General features: G+C 47.6%; 1 protein-coding gene across 1 annotated transcript; it reads left to right on the top strand.

The window, feature by feature from the left end:
• Positions 1-273: 273 nt before the first annotated feature.
• On the top strand, positions 274-14,580 carry ACAD9 (acyl-CoA dehydrogenase family member 9). Its single transcript, XM_054280851.1, has 18 exons — positions 274-376; positions 1,874-1,967; positions 3,271-3,372; positions 3,540-3,646; positions 4,382-4,482; positions 5,144-5,222; positions 6,131-6,305; positions 6,897-6,970; positions 8,172-8,247; positions 8,937-9,007; positions 9,337-9,456; positions 10,089-10,217; positions 10,959-11,038; positions 11,562-11,688; positions 12,398-12,475; positions 12,960-13,088; positions 13,819-13,891; positions 14,339-14,580. Exons 3-18 carry the CDS (start codon positions 3,351-3,353, stop codon positions 14,437-14,439), a joined length of 1,542 nt encoding a protein of 513 aa, XP_054136826.1. The 5' UTR covers positions 274-376; positions 1,874-1,967; positions 3,271-3,350; the 3' UTR covers positions 14,440-14,580.
• The last annotated feature ends 13,393 nt before the right edge of the window (positions 14,581-27,973 follow it).

Here is a 27,973-nt window from a genome sequence, read left to right as displayed (position 1 = left end):
CCTGGGGCCGGGCGGGAGAAGCCGTGAGCGGCGTTACTGCCGAGCGCCGCCCCGCGGGGCCCTGGGGCTGCGGGCCCGGGTGAGACCAGCCCTGATGGGGTGTGTCCCTGTCCCCGCGGTCGCTGCGAGCCAAGCGCCGCCCGGTGGGGCGGTGGGGCGGTGGGGCGGTGTCCCGCCCCGGGGCGGGCCGGGCGCTCGGCGGTGCCGTCACGGAGCGCCGAGCGCGGCCATGAGCGCGGTGCTGCTGCTGCTGCGGGCCCTGCGCGCCGCCCGGCCCCGACCCCAGCCCCGGGCCGGCCCCTCAGCCCGCGGCCTGCGCACGGCCGCGCCCCGCCGCGCCTTCGCCAAGGAGCTGTTTCTCGGCACCCTGCGCAAGGTGGGTCCGCGGGCGCGCGGGTGGCCATGGGGGCGGCCCGGGGGTCGCTGCCCTTTCACCGGCGGGCGGAGGGGTTGGCACAGACCGGGGGCATCGCCCGCCTGGGCTCCTCCGCAGCACCGCCAGGGCCTTTCCCAGCTGCTCCTCCCAGCCCGGGGATGCGGGCCCTGGTGTGAGCCCACGGCAGGGCCCGGCCCCGGCCTGGCTGTCCCGCAGCCCTTGGGCCCCTGCAGAGCTCCGGAGGGACGGGAGGCGCCTCTGTGTGTCCCGGTGCCCTCAGCTGGAGCCGGGTTAACTGAAGGGACCCTTTGCACACAAAACCCGCGATGGAGCTCAGAGTGACCCGAACAACCATCAGGCCAAGAGCGGGGCTCAGCCGCAGCCCCCTGTGCCTGCCAGCCCCGCAGGTCACCGCGCACACGCGTGGCGCTGGGCACCCTCTGGGCACACCGCTAAACCTGGATCGCTTCATTCTCTGGTTGTACTTAAGGATCGAGGCTTCATGTAGAGCTTCATGTAAATCTCTGCCTACAGTTTTGACAGGAAGGATTGAAGTTCTTGTGGTGCTTTGAGATGGCACTGGACAAAGAAGTTAAAGTCTGAGACAGAACGCTGTATAAAGCAGAGTTTGTTACTGCAAGGCTTAGAGTGTGCATTTATCAGAGATTGCAGGGTGAAGTAAAGGAAAAGAAGGAATAATTAAAATACACTGAAATGAGTTGAGCAGGAAAGTCTCCTGCAGCAGAGCTTGTCAACAACAGGCAGCACTCAGGCTCCACTGTGTTAAACCCGTCTTCAGATATGCCTGGGGTGGTTTGTCTCTCAAATTTCAATACAACAGCTTTCTGAAAACCTCTAGCATTTCCCAGGTCCTCAAGTTTTGATGCTGATATTATTACTCAGATTATCATGAGCAGATTTCTATGAACAGAGATAAATTCTTCTGTTTGAAAGGGGAAAGGCAGTAAAAATCAGAAGTGTAGCCTCCCACTCCTTGTGTTCCTTGCCTGGATGTTTTTACCAATTCAAACCTGTCAGGCCGTGCTGCTCGCAGTTCGTGGCCAGAACACCCTGGGATGATGAGGAGTGGTGGGACTCACTCACCTTTGTCCTCGAGGCATTACAGGTGAAGTGTGCTGGGTGTTTGCAAGGGACAGTGTTCACGGGCTGAGCTTTGTAAACATTAAACTCATTTTTTATCAATCCCTAAATAGCATTAAAGCTCATGGGCGATGAAGCATTTTTGGGTTTTTGTAGTTCTTAAAAGATCTCTCAATTTCTCCCTCATATTTCTGTTGTTCAGGTAACACCCTCTGGTCTGGTTTTGGTGGGTAAAAAAGTTCAGTCCTGAGGAGCTCTGCTTCTGTTTCAGAACATTTTCCACAATTCTTAATTTGCACAGTGTTTTACAGTCTTTGCAAGGCATATCTCCCATGATTTTTATTTCAGCTGCATGGTTCGTGTATTAAAAGTGATTAAATAATTCTCCTATTTCAGGAAGAAGTTTTTCCTTACCCAGAAATTAGCAATGAAGAACTGGCAGAAATCAACCAGTTTGTGGGGCCTGTTGAAAAGTTCTTCAATGAGGAAGGTATATTATTGTGTTTTTATCCATGCAAGTGATTTAATGATTACAAAATGATTTAGCTATAGCAGTTGAATAAGATTATTATACTTAAAACATTTAATTTAGTTTATGCATTTACTGCTGCTCACATAGTCACACTGATTCTGTAGCATGTCCATTTATGGCTTTTTTGGGAAGTATTTGGGTGCTGATCAGAAGAATTAAATCTCCAAAACAGGAAAAAAACCAAGGATGTAAAAGAATTCTGGGATGAAGATAGGATTTGAAATTGGTTTTAGCTCAGCTGAATTGTGCTTCTAACCACTTCACATATTGTGATTTTTTTTTCCTAGTTCTGATTCCTAGAACTTTTAAACTGTCCTACTCTGCTAAAACTGACTGTGGCAGGAGGCAGCAGAGATACCAAAAAATGCTGGCTCATTGAGGAGTTAGGAAAAATCAAAAGCAGTTCTGATTTTTCAGCATTAGAGTAATAATTCTGTTTGAGAAAGGCCTTATTACCTGTCTGCATTGCTGCCATGGATAAGCCAATTCCAGAGCAATTGCAGAATATTGGTTGGCACAGACAGCAATTTCTGGGGCAGTTAAACAGCATTGTCTCAGACTTCCCATTGACAGAGGTTTTCCAAACACTGCAGGAGTTTGGAGAAGCCAGTGATTGTCACACGTCGCAATTTGTGAGATCCAGGTGATTTTAACTGTAAAATTGTGGTGTTGCTCACTGACAGTAAATAAAGAATTTATTCAAATTACATTTTTTAATTCTTTGCCTCTGTGAGGAAACGTGATTTATGGAGTAAACAGCCTGAAGTTTAGGGAAGGAATAAAAGGGTCAAATTACAGAGTCTGGAGAAAATAGGATTCCTGTTTTCACTGCCCTGGCACAGAACAGCTCTCTTAATCCCCCAAGAATCTAAAAACTCCTAAGAGCAAGGTTTTCTAACTACCTCATTTATGTTTTTTTTTTTTTTTCTTGTATTCAACTACCTAGAGTTGGTTCAGATAGAAAATCCTGGAAATGCTTTGCTTATTACAGTCTTGGAATCTGCTGGCATGCAGAACCAGTAGAAATGTTTGAGAAAATGAAATAAATGCTGGATTTTTCCCACTTCCAAGTCTTTTTCCTGAATGTTCTGAGGACAAACAGGAGAGTCAGGCTGAAGCTAGAAAGAAGAAATTCTTGTGAAGCTGGGGATGAGAAGTCTCCATGAGTGACCCTGGCCCTGCTGGGGGAATCCTGCAGCCTCCCAGCTGCCCTGGGCACTGGGAATCACAGTGTTAAATGAGAAAAATTCTGTATTTGCAGTGGACTCGAAGAAAATTGATCAAGATGCAAAAATCCCACCTGAAACCTTACAAGGACTGAAGGACCTGGGTCTGTTTGGCATGCAGATTCCAGAGGAATATGGTGAGTAAATGCCACAAAAGAACACCCAGAGCATTTAGGGGTGCATTTTGTGCCACTTTTGTAGCTCTCCAGTTAAAGCTGCTGCATTCCTGTATTTCTGTATTTGAAATAGATTTTTTGGGGGGGGGGGGGGAATGCACTAAAATAAAACCTGGTGCCTGTTCCAGGTGGGCTGGGCCTGTCAAACACCATGTACGCACGTCTGGGAGAAATCACCTCCCTGGATGGCTCCATTGCAGTGACCCTGGCAGCTCATCAGGCCATTGGGCTGAAGGTAATGCTGCTGCTCTGGGGCCAGGATTCTGCTCAGATTGCATGGAAAAGGTGGAGTGAAAAATGTGGGGTTTGGAGGGAGCAAATCAGAGTTACTGGGGAAGCATAAATCAGGTTGTTGGTGTCCCCAGCAGCCTCTGCCTCTGGTTCAGTGTGAGACAGAAAGGCTGGATAGGAAGCAGACAAGAAAGTTACTATTAGGAAAATTATTCTTAGGAAAACTACTTTAAATGAGTCCAAGTGGTTATTTTTTTTTTTTAATTGACCAAATTTGTTTAAAGTAGCTAGAATAGATAGAATTGAGATAGAATATCAGGGAGGCTCAGGTGATGAGGAAGGAAAGAATCCAGCAGAGAGCAACTTTGGCTGGCTGGGGCTGCGTGTTGGGGTGCCTAGAGGAGATAATTCATCTGAGAGCAAGTGTGTCAATTTTGAACTTGAATACAGCCATAGGTTTTTACCTTTTAGTGGTGGATGGATGGCAGAAAGAAGCTTGAAACCACACTCAGTTTGTTATAGCAAGAGAAAATTCCTCGTGGAATTGAGCACAGAATGTAAATGAAAAAATACTGAAATGAAAAACAACTGAAAAATAATACAGTCTGATGTTTATTAAACTGTGTCGTGCTGTGCCATAATACTTGCAGATGAAGCTTTCTGAGCATGCTGGAGCTTCTCAGCTCCCTCTCTTTCCCCCAGGGTGATGCTGCAAAGTTTCCTGTGCTTGTTTCTGCAGGGGATCCTCATAGCTGGCACCGAGGAGCAGAAGGCCAAGTACCTGCCCCGCCTGGCCTCGGGGGAGCACATTGCTGCCTTCTGCCTCACCGAGCCTGGCAGGTGCTGCTCCCCTCACTGCCTTGCCTGCATTGCTTCACACCTTCATCTTCATTATTTGGGGCCCGTGGCTTCAGTATATACATCTGTGTTTAGTTTTCGTTTTTAAAGAAACACTCCAATTACTCTTTCCCCAACGTGTTGCTTTTGGCAGTGTCCATGAAATCCCTGACTCTTGTTGTTCCCATCCCAGGAATTCATTTGCTTAATTTTTTCCATTAATTGAAAGGATGCTTTGTGCTATGTCAGGAATAATGTGCTGTGACTGTTCTAGGATGCTTTCAGTTCTTATTCAGAATAATAAAGCCTGTTTTGAAGGAGCTACCAAAACCAAAAGGAAGAATTTTTGGTGTCACTTAAGTGAGAGGCTCGTTGTGTATTCACATATCTCAAAGTGTAGTTCCAAAATGTTGCTGTTGTGGCATTCTGCACATTCTGGTCAGGTCATAAACCTCATAACATGGTAATGAGAAGAATTGTCCCTTCAGGTAACTTTTAGAGCTGTTCAATCTAGTGAGCTTCCTTGTTAGTTAAAAGCCAAAATTGAAATACTGCTATTTAAGACTGCCTCCTTTTCACAGAATGGGAAGAGGGGGAATATGCAGTTTTGGTTTTTTAAAGCATGTTTATGTCTTTAAACATTAATAACTTGTTTGTTTTCTAGTGGGAGTGATGCTGCATCCATCCAGACAAGAGCAACCCTGAGTGAAGATGGGAAACACTTTGTGTTAAATGGCTCCAAGGTACCCACTCACAGACTGGGAACAGGGAAGGGCATTGTTCCAAGTGTAGCAACTATCCTTGTCTTTTGCATCAGTCTGGAATTGGGAGGTTTCCAAGCTAGAGGAGAACGACCCTGTCAGAAAGATAACCCTTGTTGGTTTAGGCACAAAAGGAACAGGAAATTATTGTTAGAGAATTACTGCATTAAACTCTTGGTAAGAAAAATAGAAAGCTACCCCAGGTTCCTTCTCTATTGCCCACTTGTGTGTTCAGCTTCAGGGAGGATTGGTTAGTTGGCAAATCAGCCCCTTCCATGACAGCTTAGGTAAAAGGGAGCCTAAACCTGTATTTGGCATCTCTTCATTCTTCAGGCTAGATTTTAAAAGAAAACTTGATATTTAATTAGAAATAGGTCTAGTTGGAACCTTTCTGTTAAAGGAAACAGTGACAAAAGCCAGTTTTGAAGAAATCAGAGATGTCCTGGGTGCAGCAGTATAGGATGTATTGCAGACTGGATCTGTAGTTGTTCCTCCATTTGTGGTGTGAAGAGACCCACCCTGGGAGAGAAGCTGATCAGACAATTTCTCATCAGAGTTGAATTTTGGGCACAGGGTTTGTCCAGTCTGCATTGCCCCTGTATCTTTCACATGCCATCAGCAGCAGGAGGTACCAGCGTTTGTGGAAATTCACTGTGGATTTTAATTTAATGCACTTTGATACTACATTCTGGTTTTAAAGTTGCTCTAAACTTAGCATTTGTGGTCAGCTCTTCTCAGAAATGTGCTCACCCTCATTAGAAGTGAAGGGAAGGAGCAGCAATTTTTTCAGCACTCTGTTCTTTGCTCAGCCTGTTACAAAACCCTGGAGAGCTGCGCTCATAAAATCAGCACAGTTACACTTCTTACACATCTTCTCTCTCTCAAAACAGGTCTGGATCTCCAATGGTGGCCTGGCCAGTATTTTCACAGTGTTTGCCAGGACAGAGGTTGTGGACAAGGACGGGCAGGTGAAGGATAAAATCACAGCTTTCATTGTGGAGCGGGACTTCGGCGGCGTCAGCCACGGCAAGCCCGAGGATAAACTGGGCATTCGAGGCTCCAACAGTAAGAGCCACCTAAAGTTTTTAGCAGAAATTGTTTTAATAGTTTTATTTTGGTTGGATCATCTGAATTCAGAGGCAAATCAATACCTATTCCATGTTACAGTTTAAGTTTCATTTTTCTTTAGCTGGCTTTTCCTAGGAGTCCTTCCTGACACAGGGTCTGAAATAAGAAATCCATTTTGTGGAGTTAATTCACTGTGCAGTGAAAGAAATCATTCAGAAGATTCAGTGACCATTAGATTTTATCTAGAAGTCCAATTTCTTCAGCTCTTCTAAGCTTTGTAATGATTGTATCTTTTCACCATCTTGGTGACTGTTCAGTCAGTTCCTTAGAACTAAAAATAAAGACCAAAGTGTAGTTCTCTGTTTACACAGTGTCTATTCATAACATTTTAAACATTTTACATCAGTAATTGATGTCAACTACAGCCTTTTCCCACATTCTCACTTCTTTGGCAAAGCATGTATAATTCTGTCATAAGCAATCCATTAGGAAGACTTCATTTCTTGCTACAAATAGTAACTTAAGTTCCTCAATGTCTTTTAAATATTTCTGTGTCATATTTGATCAAGTGTCAATTCTCTGTTTCAGCCTGTGAAGTGCATTTTGAAAACACCAAAGTGCCTATAGAGAATGTAATTGGAGAAGTTGGAGGGGGATTTAAGGTAAGCAGTGGAGAATAGCTACTGGTGATTTGTGGAAGCCTGAGGGAGGCTGTTTGCCTCTGTGCTGAGGTTTCCTCGTGGATGGTGTAGGCACTGCCACACTGCAGGGTATACAGGAGGACAGAGTCCCCCACTGATCTGTAAATTGGTGTCACTGCACAGTGCACAGTGTGCCATCACCTCAGATTTCTGTGGTTTTTCTCTTCTTATTGGGCTTTTGGTTGTTTTTGGTGGTGTCCCCTCAGAAAAGGGAATGACTGCAGCTGCCCTTCTGCCCTCAGTGGGGGACAGGTCCTCTGCTGGTTCCACAGCAGCATGAGGGAAGGGAGACAGAGCAGAGAGTGCCCAGGGAGTGCTGGAGGCGTGCCCAGCTCCAAGGTGCCCTGGCTGGCAGCTGCTGCCCCAGGGCTGCACTGTGGCACAAGGAAATGCTGGCAGCACCCCAGCAGAGAGAACCACACATGGCCTTGCTGTGTAACCTTTCTCTGAGAGTGTGACCTGGGCATTTGCAAAGCTGCTCTTACTCCTGCTCATTTCCTACTCCTGCTGTAGCAGGCAAGTCCAGGCCTAAATGCCAAATGAAATAATTTCCCCTAATGTAGTAGAGATTAAAATAAGATTATTATGGTATCTTCCTGACAAGTTAAAATGTAGGACAGTGGCTTCTTTCCTAACAGGCTTTGACCTGAGTCACCCATGTTGAGAAACAACACTACAGACACCAGACTCCAGAATCTATTTTTGTACATTATTGGTCTGTATTTCATTTCTACACCTCCATTCTTGTCCCTTCTGTGATGTGTTGCTGAAAGGCATCTGAGACAGAGAGCAGGTCAGCTGCAGGGGGAAATATTGTGGTTTTCTTCTTTATCTGATGAACTGGAACAGTGCTGTCCAGCTGGAATGTTGTTTACCAGCTGCAGATAAATGCATTTTTATCTACATTTTACCTTCATGTAATTAGAATAGAGATTATTTCCAAGTTCAGATAAAAAACTGGATGTATTGGGTGGCAGGAAAAGCCCAGTTTTGAAGCATTTTCCTTGGGATGCTGAGAGCTGTGGTGGCTGATGTGAGGGCACTTCCCAGGACTGGCAGTGTGTCCCAGTGAGGAGTGAAATCCAGGGAACACTGAAGCAGGAAGCAGTGACCAGCGTGGCCTAAGGAGAATGTGGCCTGAACCCCATCTGTTTCTTCCCAGGTTGCCATGAATATCCTCAACAGTGGAAGATTTAGCATGGGCAGTGGATCTGCTGGAATGATTAAGAAGTTGATAGGTGAGTGAATTGGGTGCTCTGCATGGCTGGGTGCCAGCAGAAACTGCTCTGCCTGAGGCAGATCATGCAGGACATTCAGAGTGGGAACAGGAGTCTTGACCTTGTCATAACACACTTTGAAATCTTTAAAACACTCAAATATGATTTTGAAAAATAATTATTAAAAGCTTGCTGGTAGAAGTTTTGAAATAAAAGTTTTTTCCTTTTGTACAGTGTAGGTTCAGTTCATAGAGTGGGAGGTTATTGCCTCTGTGGGACTTCCCTGAGGTAAAATGTTCTTCCCAAGAAAAAAACCTCTGTACTATTTGTTTTTAGAAGCTGTAATCTCCCCTAGAACCTCCCACCTGAATAATGGGCTCAAAGCTGCACACAGTAATTAGGACTAAAACTGCTTTCTGCCAATAATTAACCAAAACAGTAGCAGAAGTCTCTCTAATCAATTAGCATCAAAATTGATTACTTCCCTAAGAGTACAAGTTCACACTTGTGGTTCAAAAGCCTTTGACAGGCTGGTCCCAGACTTGATCAACACCATCAGTGTGAGGGTGATTTTCACAAAGTGCTGCTTTGGAGCAGCCAGGGGGCTCCTGGGCATGGACTGGAGTGTCACCATCCAGGGAAGGACACCAGCAGCTGGAATGGTCTGTCACAGCCCCTCTGAGATTTGATTTGTTTTTCTTTCTTTAAAGAGCTGACATCAGAGTATGCTTGCACCAGGAAGCAATTCAATAAGAAACTCAGCCAGTTTGGATTAATTCAGGTAACAAAAATGAAACACCTAAATCTCTGTGCTAGGTGCCAGGACATAGATTCCATTGGGGGTATTTTGGCTGTATTGGTTTAAAGGATTTGCTAGAAATTTGTGTGAACCTGGTGCTCACTTCTGTACACTGATCTTTTAAATATCCAGAATGATAAATGTATAAAAGTATTTTCTATTTATTGTTGTTTTGAAGTGGTACTTTTTATTGATTGATTAATTTGATGATGTAAAACACATAAAAACTGCGGGTTTTTTAAAGTTTGAGGGTAGATTGTGGACTTTTGCATCTGAATTTCTGTATGATTCCTCCCGTTGCTGTGTGGCAGGAGAAGTTTTGTTTGATGGCTGTGAAAGCCTATGTGATGGAGAGCATGGCTTACCTGACTGCAGGGATGATGGACAGGCCAGGCTTCCCTGACTGCTCCGTGGAGGCTGCCATGGTCAAGGTACCCAGGGCTGGCAGAGGGCTCAGTGTTGAGGCTGCAGAGGGCTGACAGCTCAGGGCTGCATTTGGACAGGTGACAGAAGCACTGCAGCCAGGGGAAATGACAGATCCTGTTCTGTCCCCACAGGCTCACACTTGTGCAAAACAAAACCTGCAGGGAACAGGTTGGGAATGTCACAGCCCCTGAGCTGGGGTCTGAGGACGCCTCACACGAGCACAGGGACACTCAGTTACACTCCAGCTGCCAGCCTGGCCAGGCTGCTGCTGTGCCAGCTTTCTTCCCAGGGAGCTGGTGGCACAACAAACCCTTGGAATATCCAGGCTGTGGCTGCCAGGGTGTCCCTCGTGGTCACTGCAGAAAACTCCTGCTCTGGGCTCCAGCCAAGCAGCTGCTCTGCCCGTGTGGGGTGCCCCTGTCCCTGGAATGTGCCCTTTTGGAGAGTGCCCTGTGGTTGCATCACTGAATTTGGCAGCAACAAACCCCTGAGCTGCAGGGACACAGCTCCAGGACTGGTGTAACACACAGAAAACGCTGCAGCAGTGTCCTGTGGGTACAGCCCCAGAGCAGGGCATCCTGTGTTTATTGCTGATTTATTATGGACTCACTGCTGGTCAAACCCTGTTCCATGGCAGGTGTTCAGCTCTGAGGGTGCCTGGGCCTGTGTGAGTGAGGCTCTGCAGATCCTTGGGGGCCTTGGCTACATGAAGGATTACCCCTACGAGCGCTACCTCAGGGACACCAGGATCCTGCTCATCTTTGAGGCAAGTACCAGCATCCCCTTTTCACTGCAAACTGCAGCTCACACCGCCTGTAAAGGCGAGCAGAAACCTCAGGTTTGATTGATCAGGGCTTTGTTCCTTCAGCTGCAAAGTCTGTACAGTAAGACTGCAGGACTAACCTTGTTTTCTTTGGAATATCAGTAATAGTTCCATGTAGTAAAATAAGCTATGATGGCTTTTACAGACTGACCACAGTGACCTTTCCTCTTGTGTGCTTCTCACAAGTGAAGCAGGGAAACTCATAAAAGACAACTTAGACATTTAATTAACTTATTGAGGGACATTCAGATTAAAAGAAGGGTTGGTTCTGAAGCTTGTTCTCTTTCCAAGCTGGATTGTCAGTGGCCCATCGTGTGCACATCAGAGTCATTGCCAGACTTGATTTTAACTCAGCTCATTTTGAGTAGTTCTACAACTGTTCAAATGTTCCTTCACTGGAACAGTGCACAACATTTTTAATCAAAATGCATTTAGTCTGGTTTCTTTTTCATTGGGGTATATTTGTGTGTTTAATGATGGGGGGCTTGACTTCTGCAATGCCCCATGAAATCAGAATTAAAACTGAGATAAAGCAAAAGGCAGCAGTTTATGGGTGAGGAGAGTCAACATGTGATACTGGAGCAGTGGGAAGGGCACAGGGGCACAACAGACCTGCTTGGAAAACCCTCACTCTTGTAAACTCTGGTTACTCACCTGTCTCACTTTCTCTTCTGCTTTTTCCAGGGAACCAATGAAATCCTGAGAATGTACATTGCACTGACAGGCATGCGGCATGCAGGGAAGATCTTAACTGACAAAATTAAGTATGTTCTTATTTATTGTTAATAGATTTAAATAAACTAAACAGAATCAGATAACTTTATAGATGAGAGAAGAAACTGCAGGGAAAACCTGCAGTATTTTGTATTTATTGTCTGTAAAAGTTCAGTGTTACAGGGGCTCTGTCTTTTTAATGGGATGGTTCAGAGATTTAGGAGTTGAAGCATTTAATGCATTTCATCTTGGACTTTTACACAAGCAGTAATTATTTCTTTCAAGACCAGTAATGAATATTTTGTGTCTGAATGAAGTTGTATTGACACAACAGCTGCATTGTGCATATTGAGTACTGGTCTCTGGAGCTCCTTGTGGGTGTCTTTGAGAGCAGCTGATGACTCTGGAGGCTCCACAGTTGTTCTCCAGACTTCACAGTAATGCAGTAATGGATCAGGACTTGGTAATTCATGGACAAGCTGCAGGCATTTTGCTAAAGCATTTGGAATTCCGACTGGTTGTGTCTGAACCTCATGGAATTTTTTACCAGCCATTCTTTCCCCATCATTTCAGAGCAATCAAAAAAGGAAACGTGGGAGTGGCGCTGGGGGAGTTCATGACCAGGTTACAGGACAGCCTGGGCAGGAAGGTGGATCTGGGGCTTGTAGGTCACCATGGGGTGGTGCATCCCAGCCTCCAGGTAAGGGCCTCTCTGCTGAGCTCTCATGTGTGTTCCCTTTGCTGCTTGCCACATTTCATCTCCTGTTTTGCAAACCAAAATGTGTGCTTAGGGGCAGTGGGATTTCCCAGGGTAAGCAGATGTTGGCACCATGACAGGGTGGGGATGTTACAGGTTATTGTCTAGGTATCAAGAGAAGATGAAGGCTGCTCTAAGCCTGTGCTTATACCAAATCCGGGTTTAGATCCAAACAAATTTAGATAATTTGTACAAATTGAGGCTTCACCATATTAAAGTGTCTGTAATAGCTGCCCTTTGTTGTAAGGCTAGTTACAAAACAGGAGTTTTTCCTGTTTAATTGGAACAGAGTTCCAGGTAAGAATTTCTGTGAATTACACCTACACATACTTGTTTAATCACTTAGGAAAAGGTTTTTATGACCAAAAATGAATGCTCTGTTAATAGCAAAAATATAAGGTATATTTTTCATGGGCTTTTCTGTTAGTTACTTTTGTCAGCATGAGCCTATATTGAAAGTTACCAAGAGTAAACTCCAGAAAATTTTAATGGATGTTTGAGAGAAAGAATAGTGCCTGTCTGGCTTTCAGCAGCAACGTGAATAAATGTTACAAAAGAGAAAATCCAGTGTCCTCTTTAAATGGGGTGGGGGTATGTTCCTTTTCTGTTATAAGACTACTCAAATTGTTCTATTTTGTGTTCTGTTTTACAGGAGAATGCCAAGAAACTTGAAGAAAACGTTCATTATTTTGGAACTACAGTCAGGGGCCTGCTAAGTAGGTTTGGCAAGGTAACTATTTATAAACTGTTGTCTTTGTTACTGAATAGTTTATCCTTGGGGCCCCACTGGAACCTGCAGGGGACTGAGTGTGGCAGGACCAGCACTTCCTTCACACGACACCTTCTCACTGGGTATGAGAAAACACACTGACATTCTGTACCTCAGTGTAATGGAGAAGTTACATTGTTAGAGCCAAAACCAAAGCACCAGCACCCTCAGGGAATTGGTTGTTTTCTTCTCATATAAGCACAAATCCTGCTGTTGCAGGCATTTAGCAGAGTGGTTTAAGGCACACATCAGAATTACAGTTTTACAAGCAGACTGTTAAAAGGTGCAGCTTAGTAAGCCCAAAACTAACTGATAATTTCTGACCTAGGCTAGAACCTGTTTATGCAAAGTAAAGCTGGACCTAAACACGAAGTATGGACAGTGATATTTGGTTGAAGTTTTGAACTGACAAGCCACAAGCTGATAATGATTTTCCCTCTCCCAGACAATAGTGGAGGAGCAGCTGGTGCTGAAGAGAGTGGCAGATGTGGTGATTAATTTGTATGCAATGACTGCAGCCATCTCCCGGGCCAGCCGCTCCATCAGCATCGGGCTCAGGAACCACGACCACGAGGTGAGTGTCCCTCAGCAGCAGCCATTCCCCCTCAGGCTGTGCTCCTGGGAGCAGGCAGGCTGCACCTCTGGGGAATTAGAGCAAACTCTCCCATAAAAGTGCAGCAGAACGTGGCTAAACCTGCCAGAGTGCAGAAGCCTCTCAGGGGCTCTGCCTGTTGAGCTGCACACTCTCAAAATGTTTAAAATACTTCTTTAACACATACACAGACTTTTAGAACCTCACCACAATGCTCCACATTCTCTCAAATCTGTTGACACCATGCAGTTCTTCCCAAGCTCTTTCCATATAATCATTAATAATAACACATAAGCACAACAGTGTTTGAGCAGCACAGTTCAGGACAGGGCAATGCTTATTTTGTAGCTCATGTAAAGTTTAATGGCAACGGTGTTGCAGCACAAGCAAATATGCTCCAGTTCCGTGTTAAAACAAACCCAACCTGATGAAGGATTGGATTTGGCCGTGAAACATTGCTCTTTGTGTGAGCCCTGTCCTGGATTGATTCCCAATCAGTCTTGGAGCCAGTTCTGGGTGAAGGCTCATCCCAGCCCTGAGCCTTGGTAGTTCTGGCCTCAAAGGGACAGCTGAGGCTGCACTGCACATGACTGGGAATCAGGGCTCTATTATCAAAGGGCTTTGAGAAGTTTAAATTACTGTATTTTCTCTACATGGTTTTCTTTATGAAATTCATTCACTATTTTTTAAATCAGATTTAATCCTTTTCCAGGTGCTTCTTACAAATATCTTCTGCACAGAAGCGTATTTCAAGAATAATTATGCCATGGCTCAATTAGAAAAATGTAAGTACTGTAAATTAATTCTTACACTCTTCTGTCTTTCAGACTGTGATCAAAAGAAGTTGGGTTTGATGTGACCAACAGAAGAGTTTTTCTCTGCTTTTAATTCAAACAAGCAGCAGAGCTGGAACTGTTGAGCAGAGTCTCTTCACTTCATTGCTAAAGCAAACTGCCAGGGTTCTTTATCGAGCAATATAAAATCTATATTTTATGTATATACTCCTGTCAAGTGACTGATAGAAATGAGGGATTTGGACTCTGTGGGATGTACTGACCAGCTGTGCATTGGCTCTCCAAAGCTCAGTCGGTAATAATCAATCTTTTTCAGAAGAGAATGTTCAGTTTCTTCCTGGCACTCACTCTTGCATTCGTACTCAAAACCACTTCTTGAAAGAAATTTACAACGGCTCTTTATGGTCCCTTAGTTGACTTTTCTCTCTTTCTCCATAGATGCCGATGAAAATCTGGATGATTCCATTAAGAAAGCTGCAAAGCAGATCCTGGAGAAGAGGGCATACATCTGCTCCCACCCTCTGGACAGGACCTTCTGATCCCTCCCTGACAGCAGGCACTCATGAATGTCAGTCAGGGAGGGATTGGCTGCAGTTGCAGAATTTGACACATTAAAACCATGTTTTCAATGTCTTTACTAAATGTAACTTGTATGAAATAAAACTTCTTTCTAACCACTACTTCATAGGAACAGGATAAACAAAGAGATTTAATTTCAAACTGAATTGATTTTGTTAGATAGATAGATAGATAGATAGATAGATAGATAGATAGATGGATGTATATACATGTCTGTTCCTCTTGGAGCTGGATAAAGAGAGGGAGGGGAGGTTTGGATGGGGAGATGTTTCTTCCCAGGGAAGGGACTGTGTGGTTTCTCAGTATCTTCTCCCTTCAGTGAGCTGCTCATTCCCTGAGCAAGTCTGAAAGACTTGGGCAATCACAACAGTTCTCTTTTGGAGGCCCCTCCAGCTCTCTTGTCCAGCAGCACCACCAGGACACTGAGTCCCCAGTGTCCAGGGAGCTTCTGCTGTCACCCTGAGGGACACCACTGGTCACTGATGTCCATTGGGCCTCTGAGCCATTGACCACAACCCGCTGGATGTGACCAGCCAGGCAATTGCTCATTCTCCAAACTGTGCCTCCATCAGATCCATAGCTCACCAAAGGAGGGACAAGGATGCTGGGCAGGGCTGATGTGTCCAGGGCATGGCAGAAGTCCAGAGTGGTGGCATCTCTAGCTCTTCCCTTGTGCACTGAGGCAGCCACTCCATCATGGAAGGGTTCTGGCTTGGTCAGGCAGCACAGACCCACCTTGTGCTCCTCAAGGTTTCCTTTGGCATATCCAAGCATTGAAGAGGTTGGGTGGTTTTCCCTCCTGTTTTATTCACTGTGTCCTTTGAGAACCACAAGAGGAAGCAGTGCCTCAAATTGCACATGAAGAGCAAATGGTGAAGTAAAGGTTTCACCTTTCCTATGAAACCAAAGGATTGTGTTAGCCATGGCCTCCCCAAGGTGCCAAATTTCCAGCTGGGAAGCTGCTGACAGGAGGGAATGTGGCACTTGTCTCCAGGCAGACTGGAGGGACTGGCAGAGGGCAAGGCAGCATGGCCCTTGCTCTGCGCCTCTTCCTCCTGCTCCTCCTGGCCGTGGCCCTGCCTGCCAGGGCTGCCCAGGCTGCTCCACTGCAAGCGCGGGGAGCAGGTGAGCCGGCAGCCTGGCTCCCCTTTCCCGGGACAGCGCTCCCTGCTCCCCGGGAAGCGCTGGGGATGGTTTTCCCCAGGCCTTTAGGGAGGGTTTCCTCTGGGGGAGGGAGAGAGCCCCCAGGGCCTGGGGCAGTTCTGGCCTCAAAGGGACAGCTCAGGCTGCACTGCACATGACTGGGCATTAGGGCTTCATTATCAAAGGGCTTTGAGAAGCTTAAATTACTGTGTTATTTCTTCATGTTTTCTTTTTTATGAAATTCATTCACTTTTTCTGAATTTGGTTTTAAAAACAATTATTTTCCAGTGCTTTTCCCAGTTATTTGATATAGTAAATGATAGCCTAGTTATCCCATGGTAGAATTAGAAGACTGTAAGTACTATAAAATGGAATAATTTTTACACTCTTATGTCTTTCACAGACTCATGAAACTTATGTTGGTTTGATGCGACCAACAGAAGAGTTTTGCTTTACTTTGCTTTTAATTCAAACAAGCAGCAGAGCTGGAACCTGTTGAAAAGAGTCTCTTCACAACTAAAGCAAACAGCCAGGGTTCTTGTTCTCCAGCTCTGGGCAGGAAGATCAAAATCTCTCAGCAGTAAATACTCCAGACAAGTAACTGCTATAAACTAGGGATTTGGGCTGTTTGCTCCCTAAGCCCTGCGTTCCGCACAGCTGCAGCTCCCTGTTCTCTTTGTAGACAGGGGCTGCCTATGGATGACAGTCACATCTCTGGCCTGGTGCACACCAGGTCCACACATGAGCTGAGGGATCATCCTTGCACGCCCCATCCTGGAAGAACCCAGTTCATTGATGAATCTGACACAGTTTTATGCATGGCAGCAAAGGAAGGCAAAATAAAGGCTGGAATTGGTACCATTCCAACCACTTTACATTTTGTCATGTGTAATGGAGAGAGGAACTACAAGTTTCCTATTCATGCGCAATTTGCTGTCTGAGAGCACTCAGTTCTCAAAGTCACAGGGCCTTGTGGGTCTGAGATGACTTCAAAAACAACCTTCATGTGAAACACCTGTGTATCAAAACTTCACAATACAAATCACAAGCTGATTTCTTCTGTTAAGTGAATGAAAAAAACTAAACCAGCACCAACACAACCACAAATCCAGAAAAAGTTAAAAACCAGGTGAAGGAGGCAGAGATCCAAGAGCAACAAATGGGCAGAGGAACTACAGGACTACAGAAAGGACAGATAATAAGAAAGAAGAGATAATAAGTGGCTATGGCACCAACGCACCCAGGGGATCTGAGATACTGTTCTCACCCTTCTGAAATAATGTGTCATAAAAATAAACTGAAAATCATTGATTATGACTGTGATAATGGGAATCTCCATGTTTAGCTTTCATAAATCAAATGTGTGTGAGTTCTGTTTTCCTTGTTAAGTCACATCATCCTGCAAGGGGGCTTTTCTGTCCAAAGAAAGACACTGCAGTGGAAAAGGTGGCTAGCTTGGAAAACATTAAAGACAAGAGCTACAAATAAAGTACTTTTTAAAAATACATTTTTTGGTAGGTTTGCTATTTGTTCATGAGGTTTTTGTCTGTCTTTGAAAGCAGCCCCTTAGATGTTAATGCACACAACAAGACATTTCTAAAGGGCTGTCTTTGCAAAAACTCTGCCAATTTGGTGATGCAAGACAGAAACAGCTTCCCTTGGGCTACAGCTGGAAGGCTTGGAAATGTGTTCCAGAAACTCATGATGGGACAAAGTCTGATTAACACAATTTAATATCATGAAGTGCAATATATAAGTTATCCAATAAAATAATCACAGTATTTAAATGACAAGCAGCGGGAAAGGGTTGTGCATTGGAATGACAGAAAATAGACACAGAGGCATGATGGAGAAGTTTCCCAGCCCAACCAGACCAGAAGCACAGGGAGCACAAATGGACACAGCCAGGAGACAATGCAGCTCTTAGCTGAGGGCCCATTTCATGCAAGACCTGGCCCTCAGAATATTAAACAAAATAAAAACAAAAGGGTGGGGGGAGGCAGCATTGAGGTGGCCTCACAGGTTAAACTCTGCACTCTGCTTTTGTCACCAGCATTATCCAAGTTCCTGTACTTTCTTCCTGGAGAATTTGCAGTCAACAGAGCTTCAGTCCCTCTCATCAAATCAGTCTTAAGGCCAGCTTCGGGCTGGGTCATTCAGTTAGACTCGAGCACTGACTGGGGTCCAGGCTACAAAAGAACATTAGCTGCAGGCCACCCATACAGCTTTTCATATTAATGAGCACTAATAAAAGCCTTTATTTCTGCAAGCTCAGGGATGCTGGGGGGATCTTTGCACCATCAGGCCGAGGTACAAGGCTCGGGATCAACACAGCATTGTGGTAAAGAGGGGAACACAGGTGGGGACAATTTGGGCTGTTAGCAATGCCCCCAGCCCCTGATTAGTGACATCACAATTGCTTTTAGAGCTCCTAAACCAGCTGGTGAAAAACTGATCTTTTCTCACCCCCTGCACACTGACAGACAAGTGGAACAGAAAATCTGCCCCTTCCTCCATTATCTCTGAGCATCAAAGCAAAGAACCAAGGAAAAAAACAACAAAAACAAAACAAAAAACCAACCAACTAAAATACAAGTAATTTTTTGCCCAGGCTGATTTTTTTAAAGAGCTTTGTAAGACTGACTGTGCCAGTGCTGAATTAAGTGTCACATGTTATGTGCCTTCCACAAAGTGTGGGACAATCTGCTGCCATGCAAAGGTGGGTGCAGGGTCAGACCCTCTACTTCAGAACCAGCCCTGCCTTCATAAAATCATAAAATTTCACAAGAAAACTATCAAGTATCTAAAATATGCAGTATTATGGTATTTTCTATCTTCAATATTGCCAGCACATAACTTAAGGAAATAGGTATTTACCAACCAGCACAGATGAAAAAAATTAACATGAAAAACGGGCTTTTAAGGACATCAGAGTGATGACCACCAGTCATTTTCCAGCTTTGCAGGGTTTCAGTTCAAATTTATCTGTTAGAATCCCTTGGAGCTTCTGGATACATGTGGATAACTGGGCTGCTGTGGAGCAGCAGAAAACTTTCAGCTTGGTACCCATGCATGGGGTCTGCAGAATCTAAGCAGCACCTCGTGGGCCAACAACAGACTGGAAAGGAAACACCAGCATCAGAAACCAGTGAGATGGAAAACTTCTGGCTGTTTGAGATAAAAAAAATACCAGCTAAAAATCTTGGTGGCAAAGAACAACATTTCTCACAAGGATTCCAGTAGAATAAATGACACGGTTGTTGGAATAATAGCCGGTGCCCACAGCAATGACAATTCTTTGGAATAAAAGCCAGTGCACACTGCAAATACATTTCCCTGTCCTGTGGGCTCCATAAACATGAACATGGCACTTATCCTGAGTGCTTCCCAAAGATTCTCTGCAAGAAGCACTGGAGAAGTGCATGGGGCAAGAGTTCTGCAAGTGCCAGGCTCTTGTGCAGCAGAAAAGTTGTAAAATATGAAAGATTCTTGCAATCCCAATAAATCTATCATTTATGGCGTGCAAATACTCCAGCGAATGTCAGTTACTTCTGTGTGAAAACAAACACAGGGCAAACTTTCCAAAATATGGTTTCATGACAAAATTCCAGTTTGTCTGTTCCTGTTTGTGGGAGAAGGCAAGGTTACAAGCTGCCCAGCTCAAGAAAAAAAGGAGGATCTACACTTCCCTGTCATATTTTCCTACTGACAAAGGAATTAAGACCAAGAATTTGGGTAAATGGAGATATAAAACTGGAGTATGGTTGAGGTTTTACACCCTAAGATACTTAATTTGCTAAAATACAAACAGTTTTGCTGTGCATGGATCTCCTTGCCAAGCCTCTTTGTCTTCAAACTCCCTTCCTCCATGGCAGAACTGAACAAGCTCCATATGTCAGAGCATCAAGTTAAAAGCTCTGTGATGAGTTAATTTTAATGGATCCATTACCAGTCATGAGCTGTCATGAGCTCAGGTGGCTTTTGGTTGAGATCAAAATCAATGGGCCATTTGTCCCAGCTCCATCTGTCCTGTGACAGCACTGGCTCCACCAAGCACACTGAGTCTTTTTGTGCCATTTCTAAATGAAAAATGAACCTCCTAAAGAAGCCAGGCAAAAATAATGAGAGAGTAGTCACAAAAAATAATGTAGGCAGTTTGCTGGGTATTGAACTAACAGCTACCACCTTCCCAAAGTCCAGGCTACACTAAACAAGGCTCCTTCCTCTGTAAGCAGCCTTTCAATTTGTAGTGTTTCATACACATGCAGAAGAACAAAAAGCCACTTCCACTGTACCAACATGAGCTGCATCTATGCAGTAAGTTGTGCTCAGTAGCTGACCTGCTGGTTTAATTTTGAGGCAGTTTTAGGCAGGAGACATCATAAAATTTCACAAGAAAACTATCAAGTATCTAAAATATGCACTATTATGTTATTTTCTACCTCCAATATTGCCAATACATAGCTTAAGGAAAATAGGTATTTACCAACCAGTAAAGATGAAAAAAAAAAAAAAAAAGAAAAAAGGGCTTTTAAGGATATCAGAGTGATGGCCACCAGTCATTTCCCAGCTTTGCAGGGTTTCAGTTCAAAGTCAATCTAAACAAGTCAGCATATATCTAGCAAGAAGGAAATCACAGTTCATGTCTGCTCCTAAACCCAACTTTGCTGTATCAAAGATGGATGGTATTGTTTTCCAGCTCACAATAGATGTGTCATAATTTACAAATAAACAAAATATCATGCATAGAAATATTTCATAATTATTAAGATAGATAGATAGCTAGATAGCGATAGATAGATAGATAGATAAATAGATAGATACATAGATAGATAGATAGATAGATAGATAGACAGACAGACAAGTCAGATAGAGACATATGAATGCTCTTGCCTGTATAACTTTGTATAGAAAGGGATAGGGAAGTGAGAGGTTATTCTCTTCCACACATGAGAAACAATCTTTTTTCCAGAAGAATCAGCTTCCTTCTTCAGTGACCACCAGGGTACCTGAAGACCCCACCAAGAAGGCCCTGTGATCCCAATGGCCTGTGCATCCAGCAATTCAAGAAAGTAAGGCCTGCCTCTTAATACTACAGTGGTGTTAAAGACGTTTATTCTCAATTTTTGGTGACAAGAGGAACAAATTGAAGCCAGTTACTCTAAAATGCCTGCACAAGCACCACTGCAAACCACAGCCCAAGGAAGGATGAAACCAAGGTGTCCCACAACCATGGCCCAAGCGGCCAGAGATCCTCCTTCAGCCCTGGCTGCATTGCAGCCCCACTGACCACCAAGAAGAAAAGGGCCCTACTGAGAGCAAGCAAACTTAACCCTCTACCAGGACACAAATTCAGAGGGCAAAAAATTGAAAATCCCCACACCATCACGCACACTTCCCAGTGAGAAGGGTTGGAACTCTCTGCCCCTCAACATTTCCCGGCAGGTTCCTAAAGGTAATGGGGATCCAAGATGTGCCCTCCAAAGGAACAGAGCCAGCCGCCTTGAGTGGGAGAAGGCACGGCCTCAGGTGCAGCCCCGGGTGCCTCCTGTGGGCCCGGGCACGGCCCTGGCTGTAAATGTGTTGGGCTGCAGCACAGGGCCAGGGCAGAGCTCAGCAGCCTCATCAGAGCCCAGGGCTGCGGCCCTTCCCTGCCGGGGCCCCAGCACTTGTTTTTAAAAATTTAAAAGTGTAATAATAATAAAATGGTTATAAAAATAGTAATACAATTAGAGTAGTAATAAATTGGACAATTTGAATTAGGGCAATAGGAGCCAATAGAAACAAAGAGTTACGGATGTCTGGGTACCCATCTTCTGGGCAGCATAAGCCCGAAAAAGGACCCACGTTAACAGAAAATTTACCCTTAAAACCAATAACCTGTTGCATATTCATACATTTCGTACATGATGCATAAATTCCATTCAAACACAGGATTCTGTCTGGTCATCATCAACTTCTTCCTCATAAGATGAATGGTGTCACCCTGGTTGTGTGAGGCAGCAATAAATTCTCTTTCTCTGAAAGATTTAGGTGTCCTGTGGCTGCTATCTCAGTGCTAGTACTTTCTTTAGGAAAAAAAGTATCCTACATAGTGCAGTTTCTATTCTAACATTTTGTTTTAACCTAAAACTATATTTACCACACTACTTAAGATAATTAATACAGCATTAAATTCTAACACAACACATAAAATATTCATTTTAATATTTGCAAAAAGCCAATCATGACATACGCATTTATCACACCCCTCAAGTGTATCCCTGCTACATTCCTCATGAGGGATCCCTGCACACCTTAGGAGACGCCATCAATACTCCTTTGTGATTCATGAGGGACCCCTGCACCCCTCACCAGGGACCCCAAAATATCCCTATGTGTCTCACGAGGTCCAGGCCCAGCTGATGCCAGGGAAGGAAATGTGCCCTCAGCCCAGGGACGCTCAGCATGGGCTCCCCCAGCCCTGGGGGCCCCGCCGCTGGTCACAGCAGCCCCTGCCTGGCTCCTGCCTGCCCACACCGTGGGCATCCACGGCTGCTCCTGGCCATGGAGCTCAGCCTGTGCTGCTGCCCGGTGGGCTTTACTGATTCTACCACCTGGACAGAGCTGTGACATATCCATTACTTTATTTGAACAAAAAACTGGGGACAATCCCTCCCCTGGCGGATCGGGCCTGCCCAGCTTCACTTCTGGCTGGAGACTAGGACCAGGGGGCTCTGGGGCAGAGGGGCTCGTTTAGGAGGGGTGGGTTTTGGGCAGGCCTCAAGACAGGGTAGAAGCCGTGGCCGGGCAGATGGGGGCTGACGTGGACAGGTGGGATAACAGGTGGGGAGCGCTTTGACGGAGGTTTTAGGCTCCTCTTCTGTAGATGCACAGGAGCACCTGTGGAGAGAGGAGGTGGCTGAGGCCCCAGCTGCCGGTGGCACACAGGGAGCCTCCTGCACAGCAGGGCCCAGAGCTGGCAAGGCTCCCCAGCACGGCTGGAGCTGCTGGCACAGCTTGGCCCAGCTGCACAGCTGCCCCTCAAGGCCCCGGCGAGCAGGGCACGGCTCTGGGCAGGCTCCCTGGCCAGGAGCGGGCCCCAGAGCGCCTCTGCCTTTCAAGGGCAATCTCGTCCCTGCTCTTTCTCCTCCCCACCTTGCTCTGCCTCTGCCCTGTGCCCCTGGGGCTGCTCTTGGCCAGGCAGCCTCAGTGGGAGCCAGCACTGGCTACAGCCCCAGCGGGCCCCCCAGGACAAGGCCCAGCAATTAGGAGGCCAATGAAAGCACTGGGCAGCAGCAGAACCCTTAGCAGAGTTCTTTGGACAACCATGGACTGGCCACACCTACACCGCAGCCTCACTGGGAATGTTCCCTGCCTATGAGCAGTCTTTAAAGGAAGCTGTTTGAGGTAGAGAATCACAAAACACTCACGATTTTCTCTTCCAGCAATACCAGATTGCTGCACAGCAAATCAACAGGAAAAGTGCTACAACAGCCACAATGGCCATCCACTTGATCAGACAAGGTGCTCCCCAGCAGAAAACTCTTCTCCAGGTGTTGTCAGCATGTGTTGAGGTGCCAGTTGCATCTGTGGGAGCAATGGGGAGCGTGAGCCTGTGCTGTGCTGCACTGCTGAGCTGGCAGCACGGTGGATGCGGGCAAGACGTTCTCACTCCCTGTTTCCCCCTGAGCTGGGGCCTGTAGGCACCTTGCCACCCCTTGGCACAGGAGTGCTCAGTACCCAAACCCCTGAGCCTGCATGCCAAAATTCCTCTGTGCTGTGCCCTTCTGCTCCAGGCAATACTTGTCAAAGGCATGGACAAGGGCAAGGAAAATGCCCAGGGTTTTGGAGCTGCTCCAGGGCCCTACACCCTGCAAGCAGCTGGCTCTCTGCATCTACCCAGAGACCGAGAAATACAAGGGATCTCAGGCCCGTGGTGCAGTTTGGGCTGCCTGTCAGCAGATGCCCAATGCCTTTCTGCAGAGGCTGGGGAGAAGCTGCAGCCAGGCCAGGCTGGCAAACAGCCCTGCAGGGCGTGGAAGCAGCAGCGGGGCAGCGAGGCTGCCATGGATCCCTTCCCGCTGTGCCAGGCACAACATGTCCAGATGTGCAGCCAAAGCCCCCGGCTGCTGAGCCCCAGGACAAGGCTGAGGGAAATGCACCCACGACGCTGGCTGTCCACATCACTCTGTTTTTGTTCCAGATGTTTGGATTCCTCGAAGGACTTACTACCTCCTATAGGTTTGTTCTTCATTCTCAGGGGGTCTTAAGAGAAATGTTTCCATTTCCCATGAATGGATCCCACAGAAGCAGGGCTCAGCCTGTGGGGTCAGCAGGGACACACTTCTCGCTCCTGTAATGGGAGCTGGACTTGTGTGCAACATCCACCAAAGGACCTGGAAAATGCCTCCCTTGCAGACTCCCTTGTAACTCAACAGCCACAGGAGCTTCTGCCATCTCTGCTCAGCTGCACGGGCACCACTGAGCCGCAGGAGCGGTGAGGGGATCGCGCAGGTCGAGGGCACACACGTGCATGGCTCTGCCCTGGCACCTGCAGCGATGCCCCCCTGGCCGAGCTCTGGGCTCTGAGCTGGCAGCTCTCCCAGGGGAAAGGCCTTGACCTACCCTCGCCATGTCCCAGAGGCTTAGTAATGGGTATGGGTTGGGAATCAAGATCATCATCATCATCAGGATAATCTTCATCATCAGGATAATCTTCGTCATCAGATTCATCTGCAAAGGCAGGACAGAATAGCTCCTGTGACACTGCTGAAGATTCTCCTTCAGGCCCGAGTGGCAGAGAGGGCACCTGGGTGATTGGTGCCCTCCAAGGCACTCCCTCAGCTCTGCCTTCCCCTCAAGAGCAGGGCCAGGGGCACCTCGTGCCTGCAGTGGCCCCACACTGGGATGGAAGGAGCCCATTGCAGAGCAGTCGGGGCAGAAAGGACTCCCTGGAGCTGCTGCAGCTCCAAACCCAGCCCCAGGCAAGGCCAGGGCTTGGCAGTGGCAGCAGGAGCAGCTCAGGCTCCCTGGGGCTGCCAAAGGAGCTGAGAAAGGCTCAGCCCCGGGGAACAGCACTGGGCCCGGCCCCTTCCCTCTCTGCTCTTCTCTGTGGCTGCACAGAGCACATGGAAGGACACACTGGCATTGCACACGGGAGGAGGATGGACAGATAAATGATCCTTCCTCCCACTGACAGCGATCCTGTGGGATCACAGTTGGGCACAAGAGGTGAAATTTGGAGGCCAGGATTCCCAAAATCCATCAAACTTCAGGGGATCTTAAGGGGAATGACACAGGAATATTACTCTGGACGAGGATTTCACTTGGAGAATGATTACGATGTTAGGGAAGGGTTGCTGGTAGCCTACCTTCACCAAGCTCCAGCATCCTCATGCCGTGCTTTACCACCATTCCCAAATGATGCAAGTCAGGATCCCAGTCTAGAAAGGAGCACAGATGGGAACCATTCCATGCTGTGCTGGGATCCCCCTCTATAGGGAAGCCAGCACTGCAAGGGAGTCAGGTAATGCTGTGTGCCGGGAGTGCCAAGCAGCAGAGAGGGCAGCTCAGGCCTCAGCAGGGCTCAGGCCCAGAGGCACAGCAATTACCTCCTGTGGCTGTGCCTGGCATCACCTCCCTTCCTGCAGCAGAGGCTGTCAGTGAGCCCCTGCTTCCACCGGGAAACTGCGCCTTCGGCAAATCCTCTCCTTCCATCTCTGCAGAAAGGAAAAGGGACAGCTGGATCAGGTGGGGCTGTTCCCCAATGGGAAGGTGGCATCTGCAGGAGGCACTGCATGTCCAAGTACTGGATAAGATGCAGAAGAAAGATCAGGTAATTGGGGCTGCTGCAGGGTCGTCCCTCCTCCAAAGAGCTGCCCCTCCAGATGTGCTCAGAGACCGGGAAATCACAGGGGATCTCAGGGTCTGTGGTGCAGCTTGGGCTGCCTGTGAACCGATGCCCAATGCCTTCCTGCAGAGGCTGGGGAGAAGCTGCAGCCAGGCCAGGCTGGCAAACAGCCCTGCAGGGCGTGGAAGCAGCAGCGGGGCAGCGAGGCTGCCATGGATCCCTTCCTGCTGTGCCGGGCACGGCGTGTCCAGATGTGCAGCCAAAGCCCCCGGCTGCTGAGCCCCAGGACAAGGCTGAGGGAATGCACCCACCACGGTGCCTCTCCAGGTCGCTCAGGATCCTGGCCAGGTCTTTGGATGCCTCCAGGGACTTTTTGTCTCCTCCAGGCTTGTTCCTCCCTCTTGGGGGCCCTTAAGAGAAGTGTTTGCATGTTGAAGAGTGGATCCCACAGAAGCAGGGCTCAGCCCGTGGGGTCAGCAGGGACACACTACTCACCCCTGCGATGGGAGCTGGGCTTGTGAGCAGCAACCCGGAAAGGAGCCTGAAAAGTCCTCCCTGCAGACACTGCTGTAACACAACAGGCACAGAAGCTTCTGTCACCTGGTTCCAGCCAGGTTGTCAATGATTATCCTCTGAGGGGAACATTGAAAACAAACCTGCAGGAGGCTTAAGAGGCTGGAAATCTTCATGGAGCCAAGCTGCTGGAGAAACCTTCCTAGCATGCTCATCTAAAAGGGAGCACAGATCAGATCAGACCCATTTCCATGGTTTGCTGGGATCCCCTTCTGCCCTAATGAACTGCGGGTGTGGGAGCCAGATGTGAAGGGACAAGGCCAAAGCTGCACAGGGGCCTGGGGAGCTCTGGGCTGGCTCCTGGTCACTCTCCACACTTTTTGCAGTTGCTGTGCCATATCCCTAGTGAGGCAGCTGGAGCAGCCCAGGGCCCATGAGGGCTCTCCCAGTGCCACACAGGAAACTCTCACTAAATCCCTGGAGAAAACTGCAGCAGGCAGTGCCACAACTATTCCTCCCAACCTCTGTCCCTCCTACTACTAGGGCACAAGGGCACATAGCCAGCCCCTGTCAGGACCCAGGGGAGCCTTGCTCTCCCCCTCTGCCCTTTCCCCACCATGGGCACCCCGTGCAGCCGCTCCCAGGTTTCGGGACGTGTCTCCCACGGAGGGAGCCCAGCAGGACAGCTCAGTACCCGAGTGCCCTGAGCCTGCTCGGGACAATTCCTCTGGGCTGTGCCCGTCTTGTCCGGGCTGTGCCCACAGTGCCAAGCAGCAGAGAGGGCAGCTCAAGCCTCAGCAGGGCTCAGGCCCAGAGGCACAGCAATTACCTCCTGTGGCTGTGCCTGGCATCGCCTCCCTTCCTGCAGCAGAGGCTGCCAATGAGCCACTGCTTCCTCCTGGAAATGCCGCCTTCTGCCCAGCCTCTCCTTCCATCTCTGCAGAAACGAAAAGGGACAGCTGGATCAGGTGGGCCTGTTCCCCAATGGGTAGGTGGCCTCTTCTGCAAGAATGCTTGTCAAAGACATTCATAAGTTTCTGGAAGTCAATCAAACTTTGGAGATGAGCCAGGGCTTTCCCTTCTCCAAACCACCACCCCTCCTGATCTGTCTGGAGAACAGAAAATTTGGAGGAGATCTCAGGATGTGCGGGGCCTGTGGTGGAGTTTGGGCTGCCGGTGAGCAGACGCCCAATGCCTTCCTGCAGAGGCTGGGGAGAAGCTGCAGCCAGGCCAGGCTGGCAAACAGCCCTGCAGGGCGTGGAAGCAGCAGCGGGGCAGCGAGGCTGCCATGGATCCCTTCCTGCTGTGCCGGGCACGGCGTGTCCAGATGTGCAGCCAAAGCCCCCAGCTGCTGAGCCCCAGGACAAGGCTGAGGGAAATGCACCCACCACGGTGCCTCTCCAGGTCACTCAGGATCTTGTCCATGTGTTTGGCGGCCTCTAGGGACTTACTGTCTCCTGCAGGCTTGTTCCTCCCTCTCAGAGGACATTAAGAGAAGTATTTGCATTTCCCTGGAATGGATCCCTCAACGCCAGGGCTCAGCCCGTGGGGTCAGCAGGGACACACTACTCACCCCTGCGATGGGAGCTGGGCTTGTGTGCATCAACCCGGAAAGGAGCTTGAAAAGTCCTCCCTGCAGACACTCCTGTAACACAACAGGCACAGAAGCTTCTGTCACCTGGTTCCTGCCAGGTTGTCAAGGATTATCCTCTGAGGGGAATTGACAACAAACCTGCAGGAGGCTTTAGAGGCTGGAAATCTTCATGGAGCCAAGGTGCCTGAGAAACCTTCCTAGCATGCTCATCTAGAGGGGATGCACAGATCAGACCCATTTCTATGGTGTTATGGAATGTCCCAATGCGTTTTGGAACTGGGCACTGCAATGGGGTTGGTAAGGCCATGGGAGCCACATGTCAATGGACAAGGCCAGAGCTGCACAGGGGCCGGGGGAGCTCTGGGCTGGCTCCTGGTCACTCTCCACCCTCTTTGCAGACCCTGTGACACAT

Source organism: Melozone crissalis, unplaced genomic scaffold (genome assembly GCF_028551555.1).
Source record: "Melozone crissalis strain CALT ecotype California unplaced genomic scaffold, PUWL_Pcris_2 ptg000029l_1, whole genome shotgun sequence".
NCBI lineage: Eukaryota > Metazoa > Chordata > Aves > Passeriformes > Passerellidae > Melozone > Melozone crissalis.
This window is presented reverse-complemented; position numbering and strand designations above follow the sequence as displayed.